At 37.4% G+C, this 13,111-nt stretch overlaps 1 protein-coding gene across 1 annotated transcript in view; it reads left to right on the top strand.

Moving 5' to 3' along the window:
* The window catches only part of LOC145322409 (A-type potassium channel modulatory protein DPP6-like), a 107,406-nt gene that overhangs the window by 7,816 nt on the left and 86,479 nt on the right, over positions 1 to 13,111 (top strand). Inside the window, exon 2 of the mRNA XM_080164399.1 lies at positions 1,863 to 1,993. Within this exon, the coding sequence (XP_080020525.1) occupies positions 1,863 to 1,993 (131 nt within the window). The remainder of the gene's footprint in view (positions 1 to 1,862; positions 1,994 to 13,111) is intronic.

The following is a 13,111-nucleotide window of genomic DNA, read 5'->3' on the forward strand; positions in this document are numbered from 1 at the left end:
TATGGGAGGAGCTGCTACTTGTATAATATTGTAACTTAACTAGATGTAGGTTTAGCAGACAAATATTTTTACATAAAATAAGATAGAATGAGATATTTTAGATTTCAGTACAGATTGTCAATGGCTTTGCTAAATTCAAAATTACAATTAATTTCTTATACTTAATAAAATCTTTTATAAGAAGTTAATTGCGTGTTTAATAAGATATTTCATAAATTAAATTACAAGAATATTATATCATCAGGACTCGGTAGTTTTATAATTATAAAATTTATATAAATGCAAAATTTCCATTCACATTCAAAATCAAATAAATTATGGTAAATAAAAGTAAAAAAAGTCGACCATCCATTTTTGATTTTGGTTTAAAATAGAAAAAAATAAAAGTACATTTTTCTTTGAGTAATTCTAGGAGGGTGGAATTATCCTCCCGTAAAATAGAGCTATAATAGCTTCAACTAAAAAGGAGAACAATATCGGTGTCAGTGAGAAGTATCAGTGATATAAACGGACATACCTTAGCTGTAAAATAGCTGCGCTTCTATTAATACCTCACCTTATGAATATTAGATTATATTATTCTTACTGATACATTAGCTCTTTATATTTCTATTCATCCACATTATAAAGAAATTATCATAACTCATAAATAAATGTATAGATATATAACCCAGACAACTACTTGGTTCCAGTGGTGGGGACCTTTTTTTGTCTGTTTTTTGCTCTTTCGTAGCGACTTGTCTAAGTTAATATTTCCGACGCTATTACTTCATATTCAAGTTTTAATGAAAGTCCCCAAACCGTGAAATACATTTATTCAACCCCAGCCCCTAAAATAAACTAAAAAGAACAATATTTGTACTCTATTTGGATTTTAGCTAAGAAATAAGAAACATTATTGTAAATTCGATAATTAAAAGAAATTACAAACTATGGTAATTGGCTAGGGCTACAGTAAAGATTATCAAATTATCATTAACTAGTGGCTAGTACCCTCCCAATAAATAGTTACAAAATTTTCTTGCACCAATAAAAAGCTACTCTGTAAATGATAACCATATGGGTTCAGCGGTTAGCAAGATCCCTCGTTAAACACAGATAGATACAAAGACATCCTTTTACTTTTATACAAGAATTACTATAATAAGGAAAATACGGACATACTCTCCTTATAGAGTAGCAGGATTCTAAAAAAAAATAACTAATTATGTATAAGTGCGCTTATTACTTATAGATATACTGATATAAATATTACAATATTTCTTATGAATATTTAATAAACATTCATATATTATACCTAGGAGTATTTTTACTTTTATGGTATTTTTTAGCGAAGATTTAGTACAAAACATACCGTCTGTCTGCTTGTATGTAAATTGTCCATTGTATAATTTGATTATGACCAGTTTGGCGCCTTTTAAGTTAACAGGTTTGAATTACTGATAAAAAAGGTTTTAGCATAGCAAAGGGAATAATTGGATTTTAATGCACGTTCTTTTTAGTGTTTTTTTATTTGAAGTTTAAAGATATTTACTATTGTTATGTTTAATGTTTTAATACCTATATGAAAGTAACAGGTTGTCTATGTGTGCGTGTGTCTATCTGAACTGATATGGTTCTCCTTACAATTTAGCTTCTCATAGGCTATGGGAGAGGAAGGTACCACCACCCTCAAAAGATAAATCGCCCTTTTTAAAACTGAAATTGAAAATATTTTTTAGATTTGAATCAAAGTAATTGTACTAATATGGTTGGAAATACATTTTTTCAAATGGTTTATTACATTCTTTGCTAGAACAGCCACGTCTTTTGACAAACTAACTTGTTTATGCAGTATTTTTTTATAACTAAATTATTTTTAGGAGTTAGTTGCTAATAATCCAGAGCCAAGAAACTGGAGGGGAATCCTGATTTCAATCCTTGTCATCCTGCTGGTTATCTTCCTGGTAGGACTGTCCGTCAGAGAATTAACACCTGATGATCCTGGACTAAGGTATAGTAGGACTGTACATTTCAAAATCAATTTATTATGTCAATTTTTACCATCTCCTGCAAGGACTTTCCGCCAACAAGTAACCTCAGGTATGTTAGGACTATATATTTCATTTATATCTTTAGTTCTCGTCCTACATCTGTGTCTTAACCTCTTTTCGAGGAAGCTTTGTGTTTATCAAGTTCGAAATTAAATTCCTTATCATTAAACCAAAAACAAAGCGCAAATGTCGTCTTTTAAGGCTTTCCTTTCATAATGTGGCGCGGCATAGAGTGTTTGTTTATTTCGGATGCGCACGTTCTTTACTTTTGAATGAGATATGAGAGTGTGAAGATTTCGGAGAACAAAATTGGGCCTATCATTGGTCTCATTGAGTGTGAACTACCCTAGTATATCAGGGATTTGAAACCATAAGAGCTTCAGGTAGAATTTGTTAATTTGATTAAGAAGTATGGTGTATAGGACGATTATATGTAGTTTTAAAAAGGCTTTAGCCAGCTAAGCATGAAACTTAATTATGATTAATATATGTTTTAGTAATTTTTATGTGCCTTATTGTTGCATTTAACAATGATTTATTAAACCAAATAATTTTCCTTTAAAGCCAAAGTTTCCAAAGATTCTTTAACCATAAGAAAAGAAAAAGATTTTTTTTAGTGCTCAAAGTTTTAAGATAACGAATAATATTTTATTCTGTTTATTAATTGATCTTGTAATTTCAGGTCTTTGAAATAATTTCATCAATAAATCTATATTCAAACCTGCTGTTGAAACTTGATGGTTCCTGGTATTGGGGGTTTGTATGTTCGCCAACTGATCTCGTGAACTTCCCGCTAATTCGGAAGTCAAGCTCAACCAAAGTGTCATGGTTGAGACAATTTCAAAGTATCTGATGAATAGGCGTTAGCATTCATCAAGAGATCAATAGCATCTAGTGAATTATTGATGCAATAAACTGTGACAATTTTTCTGTGAAATAAGTACCTAGTGAATCAATATGCCACTAACCAAAAAGCAGAAAATTGAGCGAGCAATCGCTATTGGCAGTGAAAGGCTAGAAGTTTTTGATGAACAGTTAAAAGTGTTTTATGACAATCTAAAAGCCTGCCAAAGTTTTAGTTCATGTGAAAATGTGAATGTAAAATCAATTCGTGACATTTTTAGTGAGGTCAAGGACCAATCTGACCTAATAAAAAGTCTAAAACCTGCCGTGGAGACTAGTGAGCTGCGCGAGTTCAAGCGTGATTTGGATGAAGCTAGTGAGCAGAAAACTGTTGCAGATAAAGTTTATGCGTCGTTGGAGCAGTGTACAAAAATTCTGTACTGGCTTGACAATGATTCAGATGACGCGAGGTCAAGCACTGTCGCCAGGAACCTCGACGTCATTGAGAAGGTGAAGATGGACATGGGAGTGCTTAAAATTTCCGTGGAGTTGCGCCAAGAAGTACGTGATATGTACCGAAGGCTTAGAGAGATGGAACGTCGTTCATCTAACCTGGATGAGAGTGGGACACCTGCCATGCTCTCCAGAAGTATGTCTGCCGTGGATATTCGGAGTTCCAACCCGCAGTATGGGCGCTGGGACAACAGTTTGTTGCCGTCGTTCGACGGTACTGACACGGATTACCCAAACTTTAAACAGGTCTTTAAAGATCTATGTTCTGGTTATGGATTTGCTGACCAGAGGTTAAGTCTGATGTTGTGTATGGAGAAGGTGATAACCAACCCGGAACTACGCAAGCAAGTGTCAGCGATTAGAGATCACAATGAACAATGGGCGTTTCTTGACCAGATGTTTTTATCAAACACTCGCCGGTTCATGAGGATTTTAACTAAGTTGAACAAGATGAAACCTGTGGATAAACCTGTGGACGTGGTTAGCGCAATTGCTACCTTCAAGAGCATGATGCAGGAGGTAGAAGCCATCGTTGGTTCTGCAGCTAAGGATTACAACCACCTAACTCTCATTCATATTTTTAAAGACAAGTGCCCTGAAAATTTGAGAGACAAAATTATGATGGAGCTAGGTAGCATGAACCAACCAAACATCCCGAAGATTGTTGAACTGCTGGAGAGGACCAGGGGTGCCATGTTGGCCGGTGATATGTCCTATGACAGTGGCGCCGGCAAGAGAAATCGTGACAGAGCTGCCGCCGCGCAAGTATCTGGCCGCAGCGACAATAAGAATGGAAAGGCTGGGAAGGACAAGGCTTCCAAGTGGAACAGTGCATGTCCTGTGGAGAGCTGCAAGGAGAAGCACCCGATTTTCCGTTGCCTCACGTTTAAGAAGATGGATGTGGTTGACCGAAAGAAAGTTGTCCAGCAGAAAAAGTTATGTGAACTCTGTTTGTGCGACGGCCATACTGCTGACAAGTGTAATAAATCTGATAAGCTTGGTGTTTGTGGTACCAATAATTGCGACAGATACCATTCCAGGTTACTCCATGAGGCTAGTGCTGGTGTGAATACAGTCTACAAGTCAAGTTCTGCACCCAGCCCCTGTACCTTCTTACTTCAGTTAGTTCCTGTTGTAGCACCTGGCGGCGGCACTTGCCACGCCACGGTAATGTTTGACTCCGGGGCAAATTTGCCACTTGTGTCTGAGAAGTTATCCAACAAGTTGAAGCTGAAATCTACTGGCAGATATACAACTATTTCTGTAGCTGATGGCAGTGAATCTTCCTGCCGCAACGTTGTGTTTTATCTGAAGGATAGGGACGGCAATCTGAGGGAGTTTGAGGCAGCTGTCATGCCTACCCTCGGCGGGGCCAACGAGATGCGCTCGGTCCACCCCGAAACTGCCGCCGAGATATTTAAAATGCCGCCAGAAAGGTTTACATATATTAGTGGAGGCTTAGATATCATCATTGGAAATACACATCCTGACGTGTTTCCTTCAACCTACCAGAAAGTGGGCCAGTCTATGTTGTGGCGAACCATTTTTGGTAGTGGTTTTATCTGTACGAGTGCTGATGGTGGAGCTGGAGATCAAAAGTCGGCTTATAAGGCTGTCAGTGTCAGTGGAGGCACTTTGCCAGACTTTCTGACGTCTGAATCGTTTGGCGTACAGCCGCAGGCACTTTGTCCAGGATGTACTGCTTGTCAAGAGTGCAAGGCTATGGCCGACGGCACTACCTGGGACCAGCGTGAGAGGCAGAGGATAATTGAGGCAGGTTTAACACTAGACTTGCAGTCCAACAAGTGGACAGGTCAATATGCTTATATTGAAGATCCTCACACTTTACCTTACAATGAGAGTTTAGCCCGCAAAATTGCTGAAAAGGATCGTGCCAGGATGGTCAAGGAAGGTACCTATGGAATGTATGTGGAGGTATTCAACGACGCCATAAGAAGAGGCGTTTTTCAAAAAGCCACGCCTGAAGAATTGCAGTATGAAGGACCTAAGTCTTGTTCATCAATAGTGGTTGCTTTCAAGGAGGATTCAAGTTCCACACCCATGCGATTGTGCGCAAATAGTTCTCTGACGTTCAAGGGAACCAGTTTTAATAACATAATGCTGGGAGGCCCGCCGCCAATGCAGAAGATATTTTATCATTTGATGCTTTTCCGCGGTTACAAGGTTGGTATAACCGCGGATATCTCCAAGTTTTATAACTCCATCCTGGCCACAGAGTTCGACAGCCAGATGAAGAGAGTTTTATTTTCCCCGACGCCAGATGGTCCACTTGAAATTTACCTAACCAAAGTTGTGAATTTCGGCGAGTTAGCTGCGGGAAATTTGGCAGTTACAGCCCTGAAGTTGACGTCCCGCCTGTTCGGCGGAAAGAGTGAAGCAGAGGTCAAGGAGATGTATGGAGAGGGACAAATAAACGGTAGTGAAATTGTTGCCAAACCTGAATTATGGAAGGAGCCACAAATACCTACCTACCCTGATGAGGAATTCAAGTTACCTCAGATTCCAGTTGCAGTCAAGCTTGAGAAGCACAGCTTCATAGATGACGTTATTTCGGGAGCAGGATCGAAGCCAGAAGCCAAGGAGATGATGAAAGAGGCCGACAGGATTATCGGTAAAGGTAGTTTTTCCTTCAAACAAGTCATTTATTCTGGAGATGATTGCCAACCTACCAAGGTTCTCGGGCTGATATGGAAGCCAGCCACCGATGTGTTGTCCATCGCCACAAGAGTCAACCAAGATGGTAAAATCAAGGGAAGGAAGGTGAAAGAGGATGCTGATTTGTACAACCTCCAGGACGCCTTGGACGAGAATCTGACAAAGAAGATGGTCCACAGGTTCGCCGCCCAAACCTTCGACCCGATCGGGCTTTGCAGCCCTATTCTGTTGAGAATTAAACTTGTCCTGCGGAAAACATGTTTGCTGAATTTGGGCTGGCAAGATTTCATTCCAAAAAGTCTACGGGATGAACTTGTTCAGTCGCTGGAGGACAGAGCTGAGGTCGCTAAATTGGAGTTTGACCGTTGTGTGGTCCCGGATGAACCAACTGGCCTTCCATCCTTGATGATGTTTTCGGATGGGTCATCAGAGGCTTATGCATCTAATGCATATTTGAGGTGGCCAACTAGACAAGGATTTGAAACGTTTCTGCTAGCCACTAAGTCAAGAGTTGCGCCGGTCAAGTGTGAGTCAATTCCACGCCTTGAGTTGATGGGATGCCAAATGTCCACAAGGTTGGCAAAGTCCGTCAGAGATGCCCTGCCCTTTGATATTATCAGAGTGATGTATTTTACTGATTCATCGTGTGTTTTATCACAAATAGTTTCCAACAGTGCTATGCTGAACACATTTAATTCTCATCGTATTGGAGAAATTCAATCTGCGACCAACAAGGATGACTGGAGGTGGGTCCCGGGGACGCAAAACGTTGCAGATTTGGGCACCAGAAGCACCTGCAAGGTATCAGATTTGGGACCAGGTTCCAGGTACAGATTGGGCCCAGAATGGTTGCGCCAGGATGAAAGTGCGTGGCCGGTGAAAACTGCCGAAGAAGTCAAGCAGGTTTTACCCCCTGAAGAGTTGAATACCAAAATGGTTAAGTTATGTTCAATGAAAGTTGCCGGAGAAGCCGCTGAAGATGTCTTTAGGTTTAAGCACAGGAGATCATTTGGACAGGCCAAACGTATTATGGCAGCTGTCCTGCAAGTTGCGAACACCTGGTTGAAGAAGCTAAAGAGCAGACAAGGTAAGACTACAGCCGCTGGTAGTCATGTAGCAGCCGCGGATTCTGTGTACAAGCCGTCTTTGTACAATTTTATGGCGGCGGCGGAACTTTTCATTGTGTCACGAAGCCAAGAGGATGAGTGGATAAACGACGCTAAAGGCAATTATGCGTCATTAAATCCATTAGTGCATGAAGTATCATTGACCTGGCCTGTCGTTGGTCCCGGAGGAAATTATGTGACCAGGGAGGTGAGGATTCTTAAGATGGTTGGTCGTGGACAGCCAGTCATTGACGCCATTACTGGCGGCCGTAAAATGATATTTGAAGACATGCCAGGTTTAATAATTTTGGAGCCTGGTAATTGGTTAGCTGCTGTTTTTATGAGAGAAGCGCATGTTGAGCTTCACTCTGGTGTCCGTGGAACTTTAGCTGAGAGCCGTCGTTGGTGCTGGATTGTGAAGGCAAGGAGGTTGGCCATCATGGAAGTGAAGAAATGTTGGCCCTGCAGTGTTGAGAGGGCTAAGGAATGTCGTGCTACCATGAAGGAGGTGTTACCTGACAAGTTGGTCCCGAGCAGGCCTTTTGAAGCTGTGCAAGTCGACCTGATGGGTCCGCTGGTTACGAGGAGAGCTGCCGCCAAAACGAGGAGTCAGACAGCAACGAAGAAGGTGTGGGTGTTCGTGGTGGTCTGCAGATTCTCAGGGGCGTTGTGGTTAGATGCCTTGGAAAAGTATGATACCAGCAGTATCCTGTTGTCCCTGCGCAAGTTGGAAGCTGTTCATTGTCTGCCGAAGATCATAGTAAGCGACATGGGCACACAATTATCCGGTGCTCGCAAGGTTTTAGAGCAGAGGTTGGGCAGCCAGGTAGAGTTTTCTTGGTCTCAGATCCCGGCCCGAGCCCACCATTATATTGGGCAGGCTGAGAAAATGGTGGGATTAACCAAGAGATTGCTGTCCAAGAAGTTGGTGAATAGTTCTGTTAATTTCAACGAGCTCCTGGTGCTGTTGGCGGAGGTCAGCAAAATTATGAATAGCAGACCACTGACGATTGAAGCTGCAAACGACGTGGAGAATTGGCGGCTGATTACCCCTGGCCAGCTGCTGGGAAATGTTGACCGCCAGCCGTTGTGCAATGTGGCGATGAAACCGGAGGACCAAATTTCCGCCAGGTTGAAGTTGTTGGAAGATTTATCTGCCCAGTTTTGGACTGCCTACCGCCAGGAGATCCTACCGAAGATATTACGGATGTCCAAGTGGAAGGATGAGATGGCGGAGCCACTAGCTGACGGAGATATAGTTCTGGTTACGAGTACCAATCCACTGATGAGATGTTTGAGGATGGGCCGAGTGACGAGAATTGAGGATGGAAGAAAGACTGCAAGAGTCTTGTTCAGACTGACAGATAAATCTCCCCTAGAAGAACATGCTGTATCAGTCAGGCAGTTGTTAAAAATCATGATTAATAATTGATTCTTATTTTATGGAAATTGAGATTTTTTTAGTAAAAAGCCACATTTTTCATATGCCTATTTTTATGCCTAAAATAAGAATCAAATGAAATGCGATTAAATATTCTTCTATTTCATATGCTCAAATTTAATTTTATTGAGTTTAATTTCTTTTCAAAAGTACAATTCATTTTAAAACTTACCTGAAAAGTTTAACAAAAAGGAATAAATGTGTCGAGGTTGCGTGATTCGATATTTATTCTAAGAAAAAAATCAAGTATTTTTTTAGCAGATTTTTTAAAATTATATATGAATTTCAATCAAGTAAAACATTTTTATTTAGATCAAGGAATGATTGAAAATTCATATTTAAAGTCTCATATTTTTTTACAAAGAAAAATTGGTATTTTTTTCATAATTTCAATGAAAATTCTAACGAAGATATTATTATTTTGCTATTCTTTAAGTATTAAAAAGTTTTATTGTTGATTAAGATATTACAGTTCTTATTCATTAGGTTTGAAAAACTTTCTGCCCAAGGATTTTGAAAAATTTTTTCTTACTACTCTTTTTGATGCTTAACAAATTTAGTTTTAAGTACCTATAAATCTTAATTTTCTTGTCTAAGATTTATTTCATTTTATTTTTACCATTATTTGTTTACATTTACATTTCAACCTGATTTCGTAGGTACTTATTGATTTATTAATAATGATTTATTACCTATTGATTATGAAATGATTATTATTTAGTATAGTTGTTATATTACAACATCATGATTAATAGGATTATCCATTTTAGGATTGTGTATGTGATCTTGTGATTGTCATGTGCATGGAATGTTGTATGGTACAAACCAATCCCCATCCTTCTATCCTAAAAATGTGAGGTATTATGAGTCCTAGTGAGGAGTATAATATTGTGTATGCATTTCACGGGGTTTCATTTAGTTAGGAGCAAAATTGTCACGTTTTCGGGATGTGGCCATTCTCATGTGATTATGGTGAGTTGAGTTTAGTGAGAAATGTTGCTAGTGCTCAGCGCGGAAAAAAACCTTGAATCTCGTTAAGGAAGTTAATTTGACTTTCAAACGGGGGGTGTGTCTTAACCTCTTTTCGAGGAAGCTTTGTGTTTATCAAGTTCGAAATTAAATTCCTTATCATTAAACCAAAAACAAAGCGCAAATGTCGTCTTTTAAGGCTTTCCTTTCATAATGTGGCGCGGCATAGAGTGTTTGTTTATTTCGGATGCGCACGTTCTTTACTTTTGAATGAGATATGAGAGTGTGAAGATTTCGGAGAACAAAATTGGGCCTATCATTGGTCTCATTGAGTGTGAACTACCCTAGTATATCAGGGATTTGAAACCATAAGAGCTTCAGGTAGAATTTGTTAATTTGATTAAGAAGTATGGTGTATAGGACGATTATATGTAGTTTTAAAAAGGCTTTAGCCAGCTAAGCATGAAACTTAATTATGATTAATATATGTTTTAGTAATTTTTATGTGCCTTATTGTTGCATTTAACAATGATTTATTAAACCAAATAATTTTCCTTTAAAGCCAAAGTTTCCAAAGATTCTTTAACCATAAGAAAAGAAAAAGATTTTTTTTAGTGCTCAAAGTTTTAAGATAACGAATAATATTTTATTCTGTTTATTAATTGATCTTGTAATTTCAGGTCTTTGAAATAATTTCATCAATAAATCTATATTCAAACCTGCTGTTGAAACTTGATGGTTCCTGGTATTGGGGGTTTGTATGTTCGCCAACTGATCTCGTGAACTTCCCGCTAATTCGGAAGTCAAGCTCAACCAAAGTGTCATGGTTGAGACAATCTGATAGGACTGTCTTGTTTAAGATTTTAAAATGATATTCATATAGTTTTATATTACAAAATTTGTAAATAAAACTTAATGTAAACTCAGAATTGAGAAGTTTCACAAGAAAATTCATTAAATTCTAAATCTGAGATATTTACAGACAAATGTTAACAAAATTTCATTAAAACATGATCTATTATTTTTCTTACAAAAGAATTTTAATCAAAAAGTCCGAGAAAAAATTAGATAAATTGAAATTTTTCTTTTGGTTGTGTAAATTTGATTTTTAAAATTTTATCAAATTGTTGTTTATAAGTAAGAAGGGAGAGATATGTCATTTCAAATAATAAGTGACATATAAATATAAATTAACTGAAAAAGTTTTAGTAGTTGAATTGTCATATTTAGAAATATGAACAAATATTCGATTAGATAATTTTCTATGAATCGCCATTTTAAAAAAGCAGTATAATAAATTTTTTACTTTTCAAAACTTTCCTAATTGTTACAAGAATCATCGTTTTAAATTTTAACTCAAATGTACGTTATAAACATGCCAATGTTGCATGGCCAGATGAAAAAAGTTTATTTTAGTGTTAGGCAAAAATGACTTTGCAATTGTATCATTAAGTAGGTCTAATAACACCCTTTGCTTATTTTAAAATCCAACTAAATCTAATTTTTGAGAAAATTAGATTTGAAAATTTTAAGTTCAAATTTTAACCCCTAGGAGTTACCGAACAATCATGACAAGAAAAGATTATTAATTTAAAATTTTGAACAAGTTTGTTTTTATAAAGGACTTCATAAAACCACCCCTGAAAGGAGTTATCAATGGCCATTTTTATCAGTTGCTTTGCTAAGGTCACGGTCATTCAGCCTTAAATAAATCATATATAGAGTGGTTTATGAAAGACTTCATAAATGCTAAGTTGTAAAGAATTGAAAAGTATGAATATTTGCTTCTCTTGTCATGATTGTTCGGTAACTCCTAGAGGATAAAAATTGAACTTAAAATTTTCAAATCTATTTTTCTCAAAAATTAGATTTAGTGCGATTTTAAAATTAGCAAAGGGTGTTATTAGACCTACTTACTGATACAATTGCAAAGTCATTTTTGCCTAACACTAACATAAACTTTTTTTCATATGGCCATGCAACAGTGATGCCTAAATCATGACTCAATACTCAAGACGGACAAATAACTGTGGAGAAACTTTTACAAATTAGCTAAAAATAGGAAGTTATATTTATAATTATATCCAGCAATTTACTATATTTATCTTCCTTTGCTCATTTAATTAATTAAAGCAAGAAGAAGGAGAGGAAAAGAAGAAATAAATTTGGTTTATCTAGTTTTCACAGATAGGGCTTCCACAGGGGATATGGATGATCATATATAAAGTAGTAAGTTTTTTTTGTCTGCAGCAAAGGATCTCGCAAACCGCTGGACCAATATGGTTTTCCTTTACCTTGAAGCTTTTCGTTTTCATTAATAAGTCTGAGTAAGGTTTTAGGCTATTTTTTAATTCTTTCATATCCCATCGAATATAGAGACACTAGATTCTAGGGGAGCAGTCACTAGTTATTCTTATATAAAAGTAAGAGGATGTCTGTCTGTATGTAGCTTAAGGTCTTACTAACCGCTTGACCTTTAAAAGTAAGGTTTATAACTATCTTACCTTTACAAACCCAAGAGAAATAAGCCCTAGAAAAAAATCCAGAAAACTACTCCCTCGCAGTCGGGGGAGGGATGGTGCTCTTAGTTTGGGTGTTAATGGGTAAAAAGAGGCAATAAGGCTTGGCACAAAAAGAGTGTGGGGCACTGAAAGAGTTCTGGAAGAGGGGAGGGGGGGTGGTTGCCAGATGCAGAAATTAACAAACTTTGTATTTACTATCAATCTATCCTTGATGTTCGTAATTGAGTAAGAGTAACAGGATAATATACAAAACACCCCTCTTCACAGAATTATATTCAATCACATAAAGTACTAAGGATTTTTGTAAAAAGCTTCAGATTTCAATAACTGCTAAACTGATTGAGTTCTCTGTAATTACTCCTCGGTATGGTTTTAGGCTATTTTTCTGTATCCGAACTTTCCCTTTAAATAAAAAGCCCAATAGTTGCTAAAACCAAAATATAAGCCTAATAATATGGACTGCTAATTTAATATAAAGCAAAATTAAAGTATTGAGCTAATAGAACCAATCAAACATTACAACAATTGTGATAATCTTTGCATTATAGAATACTAATTGAAAATTATCATCTATTCATAATCCATCCACCACCTTTGAAAAGAGGCCTAGTATGCCCTTGTTATCCTCCTATCTCTGTATTTGTTATGATGCATCATCTGTTTAAAAGCCAGATCAACTCTTTACACTCAGGAATCTAAAGGTATAAGACAAAGGATGAGAAATCGATTTACACTCCCCCAATGATTATAAACACAAATAACCAATATTTAGTCTAAAATAATTGGTAGGGTTGGGCCGGATACTATTTTGGCCGGATAACGGATATACGGCTGATTTCTAATGCCGGATATTGTGGAAATGCTGGATATCTGGCCAACTTTGGATATCCGGCATTAAAAACCAGCCGAATATCCGGTATCCGGATAGTTTCAATATCTGGTATCCGGCCGAATATTCAAAATGGCTGGATATCCCTAATAATTTGTTGAAGAGTTTGGACGCTAAAA

Source organism: Acartia tonsa, chromosome 6, assembly GCF_053477335.1.
Source record: "Acartia tonsa isolate MP-2025a chromosome 6, ASM5347733v1, whole genome shotgun sequence".
In the NCBI taxonomy this organism is placed as follows: domain Eukaryota; kingdom Metazoa; phylum Arthropoda; class Copepoda; order Calanoida; family Acartiidae; genus Acartia; species Acartia tonsa.